General features: G+C 37.2%; 3 protein-coding genes across 4 annotated transcripts; 2 read left to right on the forward strand and 1 right to left on the reverse strand.

The window, feature by feature from the left end:
• The first annotated feature begins 105 nt into the window (after nucleotides 1-105).
• On the forward strand, nucleotides 106-9,340 carry mccc2 (methylcrotonyl-CoA carboxylase subunit 2). The gene is made up of 17 exons (XM_082169348.1): nucleotides 106-329; nucleotides 759-825; nucleotides 957-1,041; nucleotides 1,155-1,256; nucleotides 1,994-2,121; nucleotides 2,226-2,338; nucleotides 3,450-3,563; nucleotides 3,647-3,711; nucleotides 3,798-3,897; nucleotides 3,994-4,089; nucleotides 4,174-4,246; nucleotides 4,339-4,415; nucleotides 4,799-4,865; nucleotides 5,861-6,017; nucleotides 7,512-7,626; nucleotides 7,803-7,888; nucleotides 9,095-9,340. Exons 1-17 carry the CDS (start codon nucleotides 192-194, stop codon nucleotides 9,210-9,212), a joined length of 1,701 nt encoding a protein of 566 aa, XP_082025474.1. The 5' UTR covers nucleotides 106-191; the 3' UTR covers nucleotides 9,213-9,340.
• A 494-nt stretch (nucleotides 9,341-9,834) lies between these two features.
• hspb11 (heat shock protein, alpha-crystallin-related, b11) lies at nucleotides 9,835-11,114 on the reverse strand. Of its 2 annotated transcripts, none has more exons than XM_082169354.1 (5): nucleotides 10,636-11,114; nucleotides 10,442-10,548; nucleotides 10,266-10,334; nucleotides 10,139-10,182; nucleotides 9,835-10,048 (listed from the first exon to the last, which is right to left on the reverse strand). In XM_082169354.1, exons 1-5 carry the CDS (start codon nucleotides 10,743-10,745, stop codon nucleotides 9,956-9,958), a joined length of 423 nt encoding a protein of 140 aa, XP_082025480.1. In that variant the 5' UTR covers nucleotides 10,746-11,114; the 3' UTR covers nucleotides 9,835-9,955. The 2 variants fall into 2 exon arrangements, with proteins under 2 accessions (XP_082025480.1, XP_082025481.1); XM_082169355.1 differs by having other exon boundaries at nucleotides 10,654-11,102.
• A 47-nt stretch (nucleotides 11,115-11,161) lies between these two features.
• smn1 (survival of motor neuron 1, telomeric) lies at nucleotides 11,162-14,551 on the forward strand. Its single transcript, XM_082169352.1, has 9 exons — nucleotides 11,162-11,319; nucleotides 11,604-11,675; nucleotides 11,785-11,904; nucleotides 11,985-12,182; nucleotides 12,275-12,436; nucleotides 13,779-13,853; nucleotides 13,986-14,096; nucleotides 14,198-14,261; nucleotides 14,460-14,551. Exons 1-8 carry the CDS (start codon nucleotides 11,272-11,274, stop codon nucleotides 14,249-14,251), a joined length of 840 nt encoding a protein of 279 aa, XP_082025478.1. The 5' UTR covers nucleotides 11,162-11,271; the 3' UTR covers nucleotides 14,252-14,261; nucleotides 14,460-14,551.
• The last annotated feature ends 2,795 nt before the right edge of the window (nucleotides 14,552-17,346 follow it).

Consider the following 17,346-nt stretch of genomic DNA (forward strand, 5'->3'; position numbering starts at 1 on the left):
GAAAAAAGAAAAAAAGGAGAATATTATGCTTGTCACAACTGTGTTCCTATGTTCCTATCCTATCCCTATTCCACCAGTTTTCATTGGCTGTTCAAAGGGGAGGGGAGCAACGCTTTCAGCGTTAACCGTTTGCTGTCAGAGGACATTGCCTGCTGAGTTCGTCCTTAGACCTGTCAGTTAGAGGATGAATCATGATTCTGCACTATGCTAGACCGGTGGTTTCACTCATTCGGAGCAGGAGTGTAAATGTTGCCATTTCCAGGCTATATCATGCGGATAAAGTTGCAACAGTGGGCTCGCAGCCCGACTCTCAGTCTACGGTTTTTCAGGTAGGCCACGTATGAAGCCTTGGACTCAAGTTACTGCAGCCAGCCGGCAGTGGGGATTCATCTGCTGCGGCAGTTGTGCATGTCCTTGTGCACTTATTTAAAGAGACAATGACATAGTTCGTATAATACACACATACAATAGACGAGTAAACTTTTATTTGCACCTTGCACTAACCGGTCAGATTTGTTACTATATACTATACTTAATGTAACTATATGTTTCTGCTTTTGATACATATATGATATAACTTACAGTATGCTAAAATAATTGTTATTTTGTCACCACTGACTGTGAATAGTCTGATGATGATGAGTCTGGTGACATTAAACCATACTATATTAAACCGTACTTTTCAGTCACGTTCTGATTATTTATATTATAAACTTTGAATATGGTAATTTACTAACTAGAAATCTTTCACATTGTAGGAAAATTATGAGCGAATGCAAGCACTGGTGAAGGAGTTGAAGGACAGAGCAGAGAGGATCAAACTTGGTGAGCAAGTTGAAAGTATTTACTGTGATACCACTAAACACAGCCTATGAAGCCATTACATAGGGGTAGTTTATGGCAGCTTTAGCACATTTCCTTCCACCAATGTTTACAAAACATTGCCATTTTCAAAGGTGGAGGAGAAAAAGCGAGAAACCTACACACATCCAGAGGAAAGCTCCTGCCCCGGGAACGCATCGACAGACTGTTGGATCCTGGGTAAAAACAAACTCACTGTCATAAAAAACTAAAACTAAAATGTCATCATTACAATGTTGTCCATTCAGACTGTTTTCATGCTGAACTTGTTTTTTTTGTTTGTCTGAATGCAGATCTCCCTTTCTTGAGTTTTCCCAGTTTGCTGGTTATCAGTTATATGGTAAGGAGGAAGTTCCTGCAGGAGGCATAATCACTGGTATCGGTCGAGTCTCAGGGTGAGGAACATACAATTAAATCAACAGCCCCTTTCACACATTAAAGCCAGTCAGTCAGTTAACATTAAATTATCAGATTTACTTTTCTGGCGAAATGCACAAATGTGCTGTTCACACAAACGACTTTATTCCGTCTTTTTACCAATAGATACCATTTACACATCAGTACCAAAGTACCGGTAAACTCTGTGATGTCAATCATCGGAATTTACCTTTAAAAAATGCAATGTTCTCTTCATCCACCTGGATGAGAAGTGCTTTAGTTTCACTTTCTACTTCTGAGTGACAGAATGGGTTTTTGCTCTTAAAAACACATGATGTATAATACTGTAGTTACTAACAGTTACTAGGCTATAGTGCACTATAGTATATGCAGCGCAGTGGTCAGACGTTCGTCTAGCGCATGTTTACATAGATGTGCTCATACTTACCAGTATGAGCACATCTATGTAAACATGCGCTAGACGGACGTCTGACGGCTGCGCTGCATATATTATTCAAACACACCATCATACTCATACTGGGAATTTACTGGTAATGTTACAGCTTCTTATAGCAGAAAATTGCTAGAACAGATTTATTTGTTATTTATTTTTGAAAAAGTCCTGTTCACACACATGATCTCTAAATGGTAATTTACCAGTAAAGACTGCATGTGGGAAAGGGGCTAGTATGCATGCATTGATAATGCTGTGCAAGAGTTAATGGTTTATACATCCTGCCTGTGTACCTCACAGGGTGGAGTGTATTATAGTTGCGAATGATGCTACTGTCAAAGGTGGAACCTATTATCCGGTTACTGTGAAGAAGCACCTGCGTGCCCAAGAGATTGCACAGCAAAACCATCTACCATGCATATACCTGGGTGAGTTCTTTCAGAGGTTTCAAATTCAGTACAGAACAACATTTTTCTATGCTTTCATTTGTTATGTTAAGTGTTGAGATGTACTCTGATCTGTTTTTCTATAGTGGATTCTGGAGGAGCCAATTTACCCAGACAGGCCGATGTGTTCCCAGACAGAGATCACTTTGGACGCATCTTCTTCAACCAGGCCCGCCTTTCCTCGGAGGGAACTGCACAGGTCTTTTTTTATGTGAAATTTCTATTTACATATTAGCCTGTGGTAGTCAACCCTCAGTAACTGTTGTTTTTATTAAAGAACATACAGGATCAGAATCTTGGATCTTCTGGAATCAGTAGTTTAATTTAATATATCAACACTATCAGTTTTGAAACCCCCTGTTTCAGCAGCAGTCGGTTCTCACCACTGTTTTAAAAAAATTCTACAAAAGTGAGTGTGGTTATGCTGTGGAGTGGAAGGGAAAGAGGGGAGACTTCCAACACAGCAGCGGCTTCTGATTCAGACAGTTTTATTTCGCTCTCGTTAAAAGCATCACAGCTTCCCACAAATGCACGCTGCAAAGTACCATTACATGCAACAAAATATACACATGGTTTTGTAAGCCCACAGTAAATGACACCAATATATACATATTCTGTGACAGCTAAAATTGAATGCACAGCCATTCGCATTTGTTATCTGCATTGAAAATATCTATCTATCTATCTATATATATATATATATATATATATATCAATTATTTACAGCATTTTTATAAGCCGTCTGATCGGTTAAAGGGCCGTAAAGTCGGGTTACTTGTCGCGTTTTTTCAAAGATTCAGGATCTAAGAGAACTTACTCAGAAACTCTTGCAAAGCGAAAACAAACACTTGTTTTTGATCCATTAATGCATCTCTCACTTACTCTATGCGATCATCTCACTGTTTGAAAACTAAATTAAACCCGGAAGCTGAAAATAGCTAGTTAAAAAATAACTAGTTTTCTCCTATAATCAAAACTAACGGATGGTAGAATTGACTTCTATGATGTTCAACACGCATAACTGTTAAAAATTTGGTTTAGTGTTTCATGACCCTTTAATAAAGAAGTTTTTAAAAAACAACGTTGTCATAATTGCAGAAAAAAAGTCTCCTCTTGCTTAATTGTATATATAACAAAATGTGACGCTTTTAAAACAAAAAGGCTGAGAACCATTGATCCTTATAAGCCATTTGTGTATATAAAACCATAAGCGATTATAAAATGTTGTTTTATAATTGACATGTCATATGGCAGCATCTCAATGGGAGCTGATGCATCGTGATACATCAGTTTTACCTGTTATCTTTCAGATTGCTGTTGTGATGGGCTCCTGTACTGCAGGCGGAGCCTATGTGCCTGCGATGGCAGATGAGAGCATCATAGTGCGCAAACAAGGGACCATTTTTCTGGGTGGACCACCACTGGTATGTGTTAATGTCCCCAGGAGTGCAATATGACTGGCTGCTCATGTTTAGCAATGGTAAAAGTCCATCTGTGTATTTAACAGGTAAAAGCTGCTACTGGTGAAGAGGTGTCTGCTGAAGACCTGGGAGGTGCAGACCTTCACTGCAGGTTAGAGAAACACTTGTATTTTCACATAAACACTTGTTTTGAGCTTGATTGGCCTTATGGGTTTTTCAACATTTGTGTCTCTTCAGAAAGTCAGGTGTAACTGATCATTATGCCCTGGATGATAATCATGCCCTTCATCTTGCTCGAAAAGCCATACGGAGCTTGAACTATAAGAAGAATCTTGATGTGAGGACACAGCTGCACTCCTGATAGATGTTCAATCTGTCTGATTTTTTTATGACTTGATGCTGATCGTCTTGAACTTGCCCCACTGTTCATAAGGTTACTGTGGAACCTCCTGAGGCTCCTCTGTTTCCTGCCGATGAGCTATATGGTATTGTGGGGGACAACCTCAAACGCAACTTTGATATTCGAGAGGTATTGGTCACTTTATCACTGGAATTCAAGCCTATTCAAATGTTGCCTCAATAGATAGAACTTAAAGGCAATTATGAATTTTAGGTTATCGCTCGTATTGTTGATGGCAGTAAATTTGATGAATTCAAGGCATTCTACGGAGACACACTCATCACAGGTGGATGTTTTTTTCATTAATCATCTTTGTTTTTGAATTTCGGCATTGATTTCTTACTTCCTTTGTACTGGATTTCTTCATTTGCTTTTTAGGTTTCGCACGGATATTTGGCTACCCTGTGGGAATTATTGGCAATAACGGTGTGCTGTTCTCAGAATCTGCAAAGAAGGTGTGCATCTCCTGATCATTGTTCTGATTTTTCATGCATAAAGTTCATGAGAATAATGTCTTTTGCACTATAGACTCTGTGCGCGATCACTTCCGCATTTAACCTCAGTGGCCAATGCAACTTCTGGTGCAGCGCACTGTGTATGGAAACTGAGACAAAAAATCTATAGTTAAATACTTCACATAAAATTGAAAATTCATAATTCACTCTTGAATCTTGAATCATGCATGTTTTTTTTTTTTGTGGAAGCCCAAGTAACAGCATCTTCCAGGTTGCTCTATTTTCCATACAATGAAAGTGGATAGACTATATATTTTGAAATTATTACTAGAAATTTCTGGAAACATGTTTTCAGAATCTTTTTTGTTGTTGTTGTTTAATAGGCAACTCATTTCATTGAGCTTTGCTGTCAGAGAAACATTCCACTCCTCTTTCTTCAAAATATTACAGGTCAGTATTATGCATACTTTATCTGAATGTATACATTTAATGTTACAAAACAGTGCTCTGATTCTGAACGAGTCAGCATAGAAACATTATTAGGGATGCAACTAAATGAACATTTTATTAATATAATGAATATATAAACCGAATTTTCACCATTGCATAAATTAAATAGTCTTGCTTTTCAAAGAAAAAAATAAGTACAAAACTACTATTTAAAAATATTTAACATTGAAAATTTAGAATTTTAACATGTAAACATTTATTTAACATTTTTTGTTGCTTGATTAACATTAATGACACAGACAGGTATTTAAGGCTGCTGCACTTTAAGACCGAATGCTTGGATCTAGTAATACAGTATACTGACACATATCCGTTTTTCACCCGAGCGGTTAAGTCATAACCGACTGTATTTACGTAAGATACTACACATGATAGGCATTTTGACAACTGTGTCTGTATTTGACCATTCAGGCGCAAAGAGAAGTTTATTTGGGATCGCGCGCTGTCTGAGAGAATGCTTTTGGTGCGCGAAAACTTACTGTGCATAATAATAACTTGATAAACTCTTTTTGAAGATCCTCGTTAAATGTACACGTTTCTTTGACATCTTCGCGTCTGACTTGATCTCACTGCTGACCTGAATTAAACGTTTTGCAGATGCACCCCTCTAGACAATTCAGCAGAACAGTGTCTGCAAACGGCAATATTTGCGTCTTTCTCGGACACTTTAATGCTTCCACACTGATGACATGTTTGCAGCATTCATAAAGCATGCGCGCCTCAGGCTCTCACTCTATGCTGGTTGCCATTTTATCACGTCATCAAAAATGGCATTTTTTTCATTAAAATTTATTTTTATTTATTTTTTTGGCTATTTTCGGGCTGAATAATTTTGGTTTGCCGAACATTTGGTGCATCCCTAAAACATAAATGTATGCCTAGTGAAATTGCTACTGCCATACACTCATGATGTTCTCTGTTACTCTTTTTATCAGGCTTCATGGTTGGCAGAGAGTATGAAGCTGGAGGTATTGCTAAAGATGGAGCTAAAATGGTGACCGCTGTAGCCTGTGCCAATGTGCCTAAGATTACCGTCATCATCGGAGGATCGTATGGTGCGGGAAACTATGGCATGTGTGGCAGAGCCTATAGGTAAGCGTTATTAATAATGAACATTATTTCCTAGACTTGCACCTGCTCAAAGGTACAGCACTAAAAACATGCTCAAGGCATCCAGTTGACGTCAGAACGTAGGGCTGGGCAATAAAACGGTATCGGTATTTATCGACGGTACTCCATTGTCGGTAACAATAAAAAATAAAAAATCCGATATAGCGCTCTATTTTCATTCAAATGAGCACATCGCCTGAATATCTTTGCGCTGCACATATCGTGTCTAAAAACGCGTGGAAAGCACGGCTGTGCCGCTGTCTCCTTCTTTTCTAAGCGCTTGCGCTCCCGTGGCGTCTGTCGTTTCGATGCAACCATGAACTGCGCTCTCCACATCATGTTGACTGAAGGTGCGTTCCATTCGACCGTAAGTGGACTGCGAAGTTAAAAATGGCGCGACCACCACAATGTTGCCCAACATCAAATGTCAAACGTAATGAAAGCGGAACGAAACTGCGCTAATCATTATGTTGTGCTTCACAGACCGTTTATCAGTTTGGACCAATGTCAGTGCAGCGCAAGCCGATCTTATTCAAGTGACATGTTACTACACAGCGTTAAGAGATCCAGTAAAGAAATCATTTGAATTCTCCACTGAAGTAATAACATCGCTGCGAGATCTAGTGAGAAGCATTCAAATTTCTCTGTTATTAACGGATCAAACAGCGCTGACGTGGAAACCAGGAGAAACATTGTGCCATGAATGAACTAGTTATAGGCTTAAAGTCCACAGATCAGCAACATTCACCATGGATTTAATGTCGTAACATTAACAGTAACCATGGAAGTTTGGCAGGAATAGTAAAATGCTTTCAAGTACGTCACACATCTTTTTCCAGCACCTCAAAACTCCGATATTATTAAATCATATGTTATTTATTTTTTAATGTGATGACCAAAACATTATTTGTTCATCCTTCAAAGATTACCCCATTAATAAAACTAAGTTTCAGATGTAGAAAAAATGTATTTCTCTTTTAAAAAATAATAAAAAATCAAGGAAATTTCTCTGCCATTTCTTTCTCTTTTGCTGTATTGAAAACATACCGAACCGTGACACCACTGTTGTATCGAACCGAACCATGAATTTTGTGAACCGTTACACCCCTACTTATTACAGATGTTGATCTACCTCAAAGTTTGCCTCGATTGTTCTGCGTTTACACATTTACATTGCTCACATTTTGTAACATTTTAAGTTCAAAAGTTTCTTTAACACTTACTTTTGTATCTTAATATAAGACATAAAGAAGATATTTTTGTTTACATATTTTGTTTTTGACTGCTAAACTAATATAATTTGTTGTTTGCCTTAATAATGTGGATTAAAAAAAAACTTTTCTACTTGTCTTTAAAAAAAAAAAAGTTATAAAAAATGTCAATAATTATCGATACCGAACAATATGAAACATAATATTGTGATCATTTTTTTAGCTATATCGCACAACCCTAGTTGACCATATGTGCACCTTGCAGCCCCAGGTTCCTGTACTTGTGGCCTAATTCACGCATCTCTGTGATGGGAGGAGAGCAGGCTGCCACTGTGCTGGCAACCATAACTAAGGATCAAAAAGCCAGGGAAGGAAAAGAGGTCAGAATCAAACAGAGGAAATTGACTTAATTTCATCTTTTATCAATCTTAATACATCTAGGGCTTGTTTTCTTTCTCTTACAGCTTATTTTTTCTGAGAATTAAAAAAAAAAGTTTGTTTCTGAGAAAAGCACATAGATTATGTATCTCAAGTAAATAATCTGTTTATTTTTCAGTTTACCCCAGAGCAGGAAGCTGCAATGAAAGAGCCAATTATCAAACGCTTTGAGGAGGAGGGAAACCCATATTATTCCAGTGCCAGGTAACTAGATAGACATGTTGATATGTATGTTTGAATTGCCAGGGATGCAAACTTGTCATCTTTCAGCGAAATTTTGCGTTTTTAATCCAAAATAGGTCATTTGTGTGATTCGTATGGATCCGATGTAGTCACAATGTAAATAAGAGATTCATTGTGCAGTATGTAGTAGGGCTGCACAATTAATCACAATGAAACCACATGAGATTTGGCAAAGGCTGTGATTATTTTATGTGCAGCTTGTCAGTGCAGAACGGCTGATCAGTAGTAAATGCTGCTCGAAATGAAGGGAAAAAGAAAGTTCCCTTCATCTAAATTGCATGAGACTTTATGACTTTTCCTACTCACTATTCATTATTTGATAAATACAAAAGCAAAGCAAGGATCCATCTTGGAAAACAGTATCGACTAGTCGAGCCACGAACGCCCTGCTACATTAGATTTCACAAACGTAATTCCTATCGACCAGCTCACGTAGCAGGGCGTTCGTGGCTCGATTAATCGAGTCTGTTTTCCAAGATGCCCGCTGCCTGTAAACGCGTAATGTACTGTCTTTATAAAGTATCTTCTTATTAAACTGTCTGTACACTTACAACGCTCTCAATGCTTCGGTTTGCATGTAGGGACCCTCATTATGCTACCGTGTTAGTGTGAGGCTATTTTGAGCCTTGTTAGTGGTATTAACTAGCGATTTGTTTTTACTTACTCTCTGCCCCATATACTAGTGTTATGAGCTAATCTGTTTTTATAAATAAAACTCTTTACATTCGATTATCATGAAAACGCACCCCAGGGAACGATCGACTCGGTAACCATGTGTTAATTACCCCAAGGTTCATTTTTCACTGGAGTTGTCCTTTAACTGTGTGATGCACTACCGTTAAAAAGTTGATGTTTTTGAAAGAAGTCTCTTTTGGTCACCAATATTTTATATTTCATACATAAAGGACACAAATGTTTTTTTTGTTTTTTTTTTGCAGTTTAGCAGTTTTTTTAGCAGTCACCTTTAAGCAGTTTAATGCATCATTGTTGGATAAAAGTATATATTTCTTTTCTTTTTTTTACTAAAACAAAAAAAATCTTAACTGGTCCCAAAATTGTAATGGTAGAGTGTGCCAGACAACAAGGGCATAATCTTTTTTTTTTTTACTACTACTCCCTGTGCCATGTCTATTTTTTACTTTTGTTGCACTTCCTCTAACTATCCAGATTGTGGGATGATGGAATCATTGACCCCGCCGACACTCGCCTTGTCCTGGGCTTGAGTCTGAGTGCTGCTCTCAACGCCCCCACACAGAAAACTCGCTTTGGAGTCTTCAGAATGTAAATCTGGTTTTGTAAAGATTAGACATTTAGATTTAAATCAGTTTCCTCTGTCTTCTGGGCAGTACACACTAACTTTATAAACTTGTTTTGTCTTTGTATGTTTGACAACATTAAAATCTGTAAAGCCAATCATTGAGTGTTGTCTCGTATTCTCAAAGATTTTCTTGTTGTTTTATACTCTTGATATGTAGGACAGTACATCACATAATATTGGCTAGTGATATATATATATATATATATATATATATCTTTTTTTTATTTTTTATTCAGTTTACTTAAATTTAGTGTTCTCTCTAGAAATCACCATACAGCACTGTGTGAACATCACTTTCAGTGTAATTTTAGTATTATTTATATACTAATAAAGTTTTTATTCATATTTTGATTACATTTTTAGTTTAGGTTTTAGTAAATCTTGTGTGCTTTTCTCATTTTGTTAAAATATTTCTACATACATAGCTTTATATTTATTACATTTTTTGTTTTAGTAATTTTAGTACTTCAAAATTATTTCAGTTAGTTGCTATAGCAACATTTCTATTTTTTTATGCAATATATTTTATTTCAATGAACAAAAACGAGTTTTAATAGTTTAACAACACTGTAGGAGACATTAAACAACAGAAATTATGAAAAGGTTTATTTGTTGAAAAAAATATAGTGATACAGTTTACTTAATTTTAAAACAAGCATTTAAGTTACTTCATGTGAGTTTACAAAAGGACATAACAGATGGAGATCATCTCATGATTGTACACTAACTTTGTGTACAGAGACAAAATGGTCATATCCAGACAATATGAGGAACCGCAAATGTGTTGTGTTTGATACATTAACCTGGAGAGAAAAGAAAGAAAAAAAATCTGAGATCTTGGTTTTGAGTTTCTTACTGTATCTGGAGATTCAAATCTTTGAGATGTAACTCACAGAAATGTCATTAGCCTGTAGGCTGCCCTCTGTTTGCTCAAACTCTGAAACAAACAATATTCGCGTGAACGAAACTCAAAAGATTCGAGGAAGGAAAATAAATAACATGTTTTCAGACCTAACTTACCTGTGTCTGCAACCGCTTCAAATTTATCAGCATCCTCTGATGTGCCCTTTTCTATTCTCAGCCTTTTAACTGAAATGAAATATAAATGTGAAGACATTACAATGTGTTATTATTACCATATTATTATAGACAGATAGCGTTGCATAAGGATGCGTGCGTTTATAAGGTGTATTTACTGTTGTAGCTGTGAATGGAAACAGTGAAAATGTTCATGTTATCTGGAAAGCGGATGATAAACTCTTGCGGAAACATGCCAGTTGAAATCCAGAACGTCTCTGTTTTTCTATAGAAATAAATCAAATGCATCGGTTACATCAAAAGTTATTTTTTTAAGTGTTGTGGTAACATTAGCTAAGTTAGCTGTTTTTACTTCCAGCAATCTACAGACCCGTCGATAATGTTCTCCGGTGGATGATTCTCATCGCTTGATATAGCCAGCACAACCTGGGCTCCGTATGAACTTAAAGCAGCATCCAGCATTATGAACTTTAGATATTATTTACAGGTAGATATATGTCAGAGGCAGGATTTTCACGTTGAGGCAATCCGAGTTGCCAAGCAACATGTAACGTTAAAGCCCGATGTGTCTCTGACTCATTTCCGCGAATCGGTTCATGCGAACAGTTTGTTTTAAAGAATCGGTTCAAAAGCAAATTCAGCTGTTATATTTTTTCATGACGTATTTTACTTAGTGTTCAACGCATTGTCTGTTACAGTAGCAATATGCATCATGTATCCCAATTCGTTTTAGCCGTGATTCGGATCATAAACGAAGTAATGTAGAAACGTATTTATACTGTAAACAGTTTTTTTTTTTTTGCACAGAACCCACCAGCCAAATCCGCGGTTCACTCCAGATGCTGCTCGGTTCATTATCGAACGTCGTTCGCGAATTGGACATCGCTAGTGTCGCGTGATTTGAGCGTCATCAGCTGCTGGCATACATCAGTGGCGCACGTTGCTCTTGGGAAATATTTTGCTATACGGTTTTATATTTAAAATACTCATGGCAAATGGTGCAGAAGATGTCATATTTTGTCGTGGGACGGGCAATGTGAGTATTGAACCCTTTTAAAAGAGAATTTACGATGTGAGATTTAGCTAGACTCGCATGTATTTTAGATTCGTATCAAAATACCCGATTCTTTTGCTCGTTAGTTAGCATTTTGTTGGCTGCACATTTAGTCCAATAGTTCTAGTTTGCGGGGTTTTGCGTTCTTTGACTTTGGTTTTGGTCTTACAATCAGTTGGAATAACAACGTCCAACAAAGATGTAACGTTAACGTTAGCATAAAGCATGCAGAGGAGTTCAGTGGTTCATGATCTCTTTTTTCCCAGAGTGATGATTCTGACATCTGGGATGATACAGCTTTGATTAAAGCATATGATAAAGCGGTTGCGTCGTTCAAGGTAATGACGCTTCAAAAAGGTGCGACTTTGCAGCTGATACAATGCCGTTTACTTTGCTTCTTCAGTAACCCTGCTGTTGTTTTGCTCCCGTTCCTCCTCAACTCACCAGAATGCATTGAAAGGAGAGGACAGTGTGACACCTCACAAAAAAGACAACCCTGGAAAGAAGCGGAAAAACAACAAAAAGAGCAAAAGCAGAAAAAGATGTAACGCAGCACCTGATAAAGAGGTAATGTCGGACAGCGAGATTGATACTTGAGTTGATTTGGAGTTCCAAATAATACAGGTGAACTGAAATGTGTTACACAGTGGCAGGTTGGGGACTCCTGTTATTCTTTCTGGTCTGAAGATGGGAACTTGTACACTGCTACTATTTCCTCAATCGATCAGGAGAAGGGCACCTGTGTGGTCTTCTATACTGATTATGGTAATGAGGAGGAGCAGAACCTCAGTGACCTTCTGACAGAGGCATCAGATTTGGATGAAGACACTCAGAAAACTGCAGATGTATGTGGACATTGCTATCAGTTAGACACTGTAGTCGTTTAAGAGATTAATGATGCAGGTGTTTGATCTTCTATTCACTTGCCTAAATGCAGGTCAAGGAGGCTGAGTCATCGACAGAGGAGAGTGATCGATCTTTTACCCCACAGCAGTCCGGTCATGGGAAGCACAAATCTAAAGGCAGATCTCCCATGGGACCTCCATCGTGGATCCCTGGTTTCCCACCTGGACCCCCGCCTGGACCTCACTTCAAAAAGGTGAATGTTAAAAATAGGTCTGTCATGATTGATTAGTCAAGTCACATTTATTTATATAGCGCTTTGTACAATACAGATTGTTTCATTGCAGCTTTATAGTGAAAGAAGACATTCTAGATTCTAAGAAGACAATAGTAAAAAGTTATTATTCAGTTGAAATCAGATCAGTGTTGATTCAGTTTGGTTCAGTAACTGTGGAAAGTTAATCAATTATGGAAGGGGTTCAATTATTCTATAAAGCAGCTCTGGGTAAAAAGTGATGTCTTTGGGAATAAAACTTTGGAATAAACCAGGCTCACTTAGTTCTCCTCTGGACAGAAGAACATTGTGATGCAGCCTGGAATTACAAGTCATGCTGTGGATGAATCAATCATCTAATCATTTGATCTAATTGCAATTATTTGAGATAGCTGCAATAATTGTGCTGTTAAATTTCAATCACATTTTGCCAACCAAATAAGTTCAATTTAAGAACTTAAAGAAATGCCAATGTGTGATATATTGTGTCTATTTCTGGTTTGGTAAGAAGCAGCCAATCATAATCTGGCAGAGTAAAAAATAAATCATATTAAAATAAAACAACACTTAAAACGATGGTTAAAGATCTTCCTTCATGCAAAATGAAGGCTTGTGTGTTTAATCAGATTGCATTATATTGTATTATCATATAAATAATTATTGTATAAATATTATTTATTTTCACAGAATAAAGTAAATCATATGGGCCTATTTTATTATACATTTTATTATCATATTTTATACAATTCCAAATGAAAAAAGATGTAATGTATTAGGCTTAAATTGAATTATTCTCAATTATTTGTATGGCAGTTAATCATCTGTGCAAAATTCATTATTGTGACAGGCCTAATTAAACATCTGTGACTGCCATCTTTCCTTGTTATAATACCTTGTTATATTCAGCATTGCAAAGGGATTCTCAGCTTGCCAGATAAGTAGCTTTTTCACACAAAAAAATTAAAGATCCATTCACACCAAGAACAATAACTAAAAAATAACTGTATTAGCATCCACACCAACGCACAGTGATGTTCTGTTTAATAGAAGTATGCACTGCAGTTGTCGTCTGCCACTTTAAGTACTCAAGCTCTTTAAAGTCAGGTTGATTCTGATTGGCTGTCAATGTTTTTGTCATTGATCAGCTGGAAAAAAAATTGTTCTGAAACTAAAGTGATCCCAACGATATCATGTTATCGTTCCAGTGTGGACTTCCCTATGCTCATATAGAATTAGAATGATTATTAAAACTTTATAGTTCTAGTTATCATCACAATTATCGTCCTTGGTTTGAATGGGCCTTAAGACTCAGTTCTCTCTGTAGACGGATGGCAGACGATCAGAAGGTCCTGGACATTTCTTCCCTGGATGGCCTCCCATGATTCCACCCGGTCCCCCGGTAAGAAGCAGCTGGAGACCTTTCAGATCTATTAACTTTTTCTTTCATGAAAAGTGATCTAGTAAAAAAATGACAGCTTTTGATGGGGCAAATTAACTTTTTATTTCAAATCTTTTTTTATTGTTGGTCCAGATGATCCCACCGCCTCCACCAATGAGTCCAGACTCTCTAGAGGATGACGAGGCTTTGGGCAGTATGCTTATTTCCTGGTACATGAGTGGCTATCACACTGGATACTATTTGGTACAGTTATTCTTCTTGCTGTTCACAAACATATTTTTGTGCACCTGGTTGTTTTTTATTATCAGAAAAATCTCACTCAAACGTTTTTATCTCTTACACAGGGTTTAAAACAAGGTCGAGAGACAGCAACGTCTAAGAAGTCACATCGGAAATGAAGATACAGCGGTTAGTTTTTCAGCCCTATATTTTCATAGATTGCTGCTAAAATTTTACCTTTCACAAATTACTTTAATTTTAGACTTATGGTGGAATTGGGTTGGGTAAATATACTACGGTGTATACATAATAAACCCAATATGTTAACATTTAAGTGTTTCTGTATTTTATGAATTTTACTGAATTATTACTTTTTTCATCATATAGAGCGACATATGAACCTGATGCTGCAGCAGATTTGATTCGCTTTTCATTTTTTGTATTCTTTGTAAATAAATAAATAAATGAATTAAAAGTAATTGTGTTCTTTTCCAAAGTGTGTTTGGTAAAATTATATTTAATTCAGATTTCATTAAAGGAATAGGTCACCCAAAAATGAAAATTCGGTAATTTACTCACTTTCATGTTTTTCCAAACCTGTATGATTTTTGTTTTCTTCTGTTGATGCACAAAAGAAGATATTTTCATTTTGCAGTGCTGTTAAAGTGAACCATCCCTTTAACATTTTTTTGCTGAATGTCACTGATGTGGCTGATGTTGCTCACCTCCAATATGTAAAGTCATTTCATTACATAATTCTCAAATTCAAGGACATAAGAACTTGTCTTTATTATTTCAACCAGCCCATTTAAATTGTAATTGTAAATGTGACAACTTGTAATGTTGAATGTGGTTGTTCTCAACCCTGGGGCTTTAGATGACTTAAAATGAAACGAAAACAAGCATTATATTAAATACAACTAAAAATCAAGCTATTTATTATTTTAATGTTAAAAAAGGAACCTGGGTTCCCACTCTATAAATGATTTTGCATAATTTTAAAAGTGTGATTTCTAAACTTGGTAAAGTCATGTATATTAATAAAATCATAAATCTCTATGAGACACTCAAGACTCACACATACATTTTACTATCAAGAGAAAATTCCCCAAATTGCTCTTGTCAGAATTCACTGTTCATTTAACTTATTTTACTGGATGGTAATACTTCGACCCCTTTGAGGTACTTGTTTTATTCAGTTTATACTTTTGAAAAGGTTTTAACCAAGTAAATCCAAATTTAGTTTTAAGGTTTTGAAAAAGAAAAAAAATTTGTTTTATAACTAAACCTGGGTCTCACCATGAATATAGCCACAGAACCTGGCATGGCATTAATTAAAAGGAAATGAAAGAAAACTGTTATTGACACTTTTTATAATGAATATACAACATTGGGGGTCCATGGAGTTGTCTAATGTAAGTTGACATCTCTCCTGTTTAACAAAGCCTTCCTTTTCATCAATATCTGCATGGACCTTAGTTTGTGGTGGTTTATTTTCTGTGAAATCCATTCTAGAAGACTGATGTCCTCATCATCTGGCTGGGTTAGGCCTCAGGTTGCATCGGAGCCGGAGCTGGTGCCGTGTCTGTTAACCTTGGTATTAGAATTATAAAAAACAAACAGGAAAGCAAATGCAAAAAGATTAGCGTAGCTGCCGTTCATATTACTTTCAAGATTATCTTGGGAATTTGTGGCAGTTCCGGCAGACTAATGTATCTGAATTACTGAATTTTCTCTCTCTCTCTCTCTCTCTCTCTCTCTCTCTCTCTCTCTCTCTCTCTCTCTCTCTCTCTCTCTCTCTCTCTCTCTCTCTCTCTCTCTCTCTCTCTCTCTCTCTCTCTCTCTCTCTCTCTCTCTCTCTCTCTCTCTCTCTCTCTCTCTCTCTCTCTCTCTCTCTCTCTCTCTCTCTCTCTCTCTCTCTCTCTCTCTCTCTCTCTCTCTCTCTCTCTCTCTCTCAAAACATCTTTTAACACATATACAAATACTGGGGGTTACTGTGGTGGACAGTAGGGAAACACACAGAGGTCAGACACATATCTTGTAGCCAGTGCTGCTGTCACTCCCTTTCCTAATATTATCTTTATTTGTTCTATTTCAGTCATGGCTGTAAAGTTCTTTGAGTTTTTGAATTTGTTTAAGTAGAGGTCTCTGATTGATATGTATTTGTGATAGGTGGATGTCTGTCTCAATCTGTCCTCTCCTGTCCTACAGTGAACACACACCCTTTGCTCTCTGGGTACCCAGGTCTTTCTGTGTCTGCCGGTCTCAATGGTTAGACTGTGCTCACTGAGCTGCTTGGTCAGGATCCGTCTCTGCTTTGTGTCTTTGACTCTATGGAGATATTAGTCCAATCCATAATTAGATTTTAGAGTTCGATAGAATTTTTTGTTTTTTTAAGAGACTGAGAGGGCGATCTTGGAGATGCCTGAACCAACTGGAGTGGATGGAGCAAGGAGAGTGATGGAAATGGTTAATTATCTGGGTACGTTTTTACCCCACCTTGCATCCTACACCCGCCCACTCAAAGATCTGCTCAGTGAGAAAAATGAATGGTGCTGGGGATCTATGTGGATGTTGTTTAGAAATTCCTCATCATGTTAAGGGGATTCTGCTGAGGGAATGTAGATGGGCACAGAGGTATATGTCAGTAGTTGAAATGTCAATTTGGTTATTTAGTTTTAACTAGCAATTGTCAGGAATTCTGAACGAGAGAGAGCCCAAACGCAGAGATGAGCGAAGAATATTTATTGACAGGACAGTAAACAAGGCACAAGAAGGTAATGGAGTAGTGACAGGCCAAACAGTAGGGCAGGACACACAATAGGATAATTGGCTGGTCGGGTTGAGACTGCAAAGGTGTGACGGCCAATCAGTCGCATGCGCACGCATGCTTTGTTTGTTGTTTCCTTTTTTCTTTTAAAATAACTTTTATTTTTTCCTCAACACTGTTGGATGTGGAGATTTGCCCTATAGGCCCTTCCTAAAAAAATTAAATAGGAGTAGGCTAAATGGAGAAAATGGGGGTAGCCTACTTTGATCCACCTGAGTGTGTTTGTTCGAATCACCTAAGGAGTCGGCAAGAATTCAATACTCCCGGGAGTTTCTTTTACAATGGCATAAGCCCAACTGCGTAAAGCAACCCGTGGAATGTGGCTATCCTGATTTGGGAATTTTGCCTTTCAAGCAAAAACAAAATCGATCTGGACTAAAGGATTCAACGTTTAAAATTCGGAAGAGAGAACGAAAAGGAGGTGTTCGTCAGAGACTGAAAAAT

The sequence above is a fragment of the Leuciscus leuciscus genome, assembly GCF_965113295.1.
Source record: "Leuciscus leuciscus genome assembly, chromosome: 5".
NCBI lineage: Eukaryota > Metazoa > Chordata > Actinopteri > Cypriniformes > Leuciscidae > Leuciscus > Leuciscus leuciscus.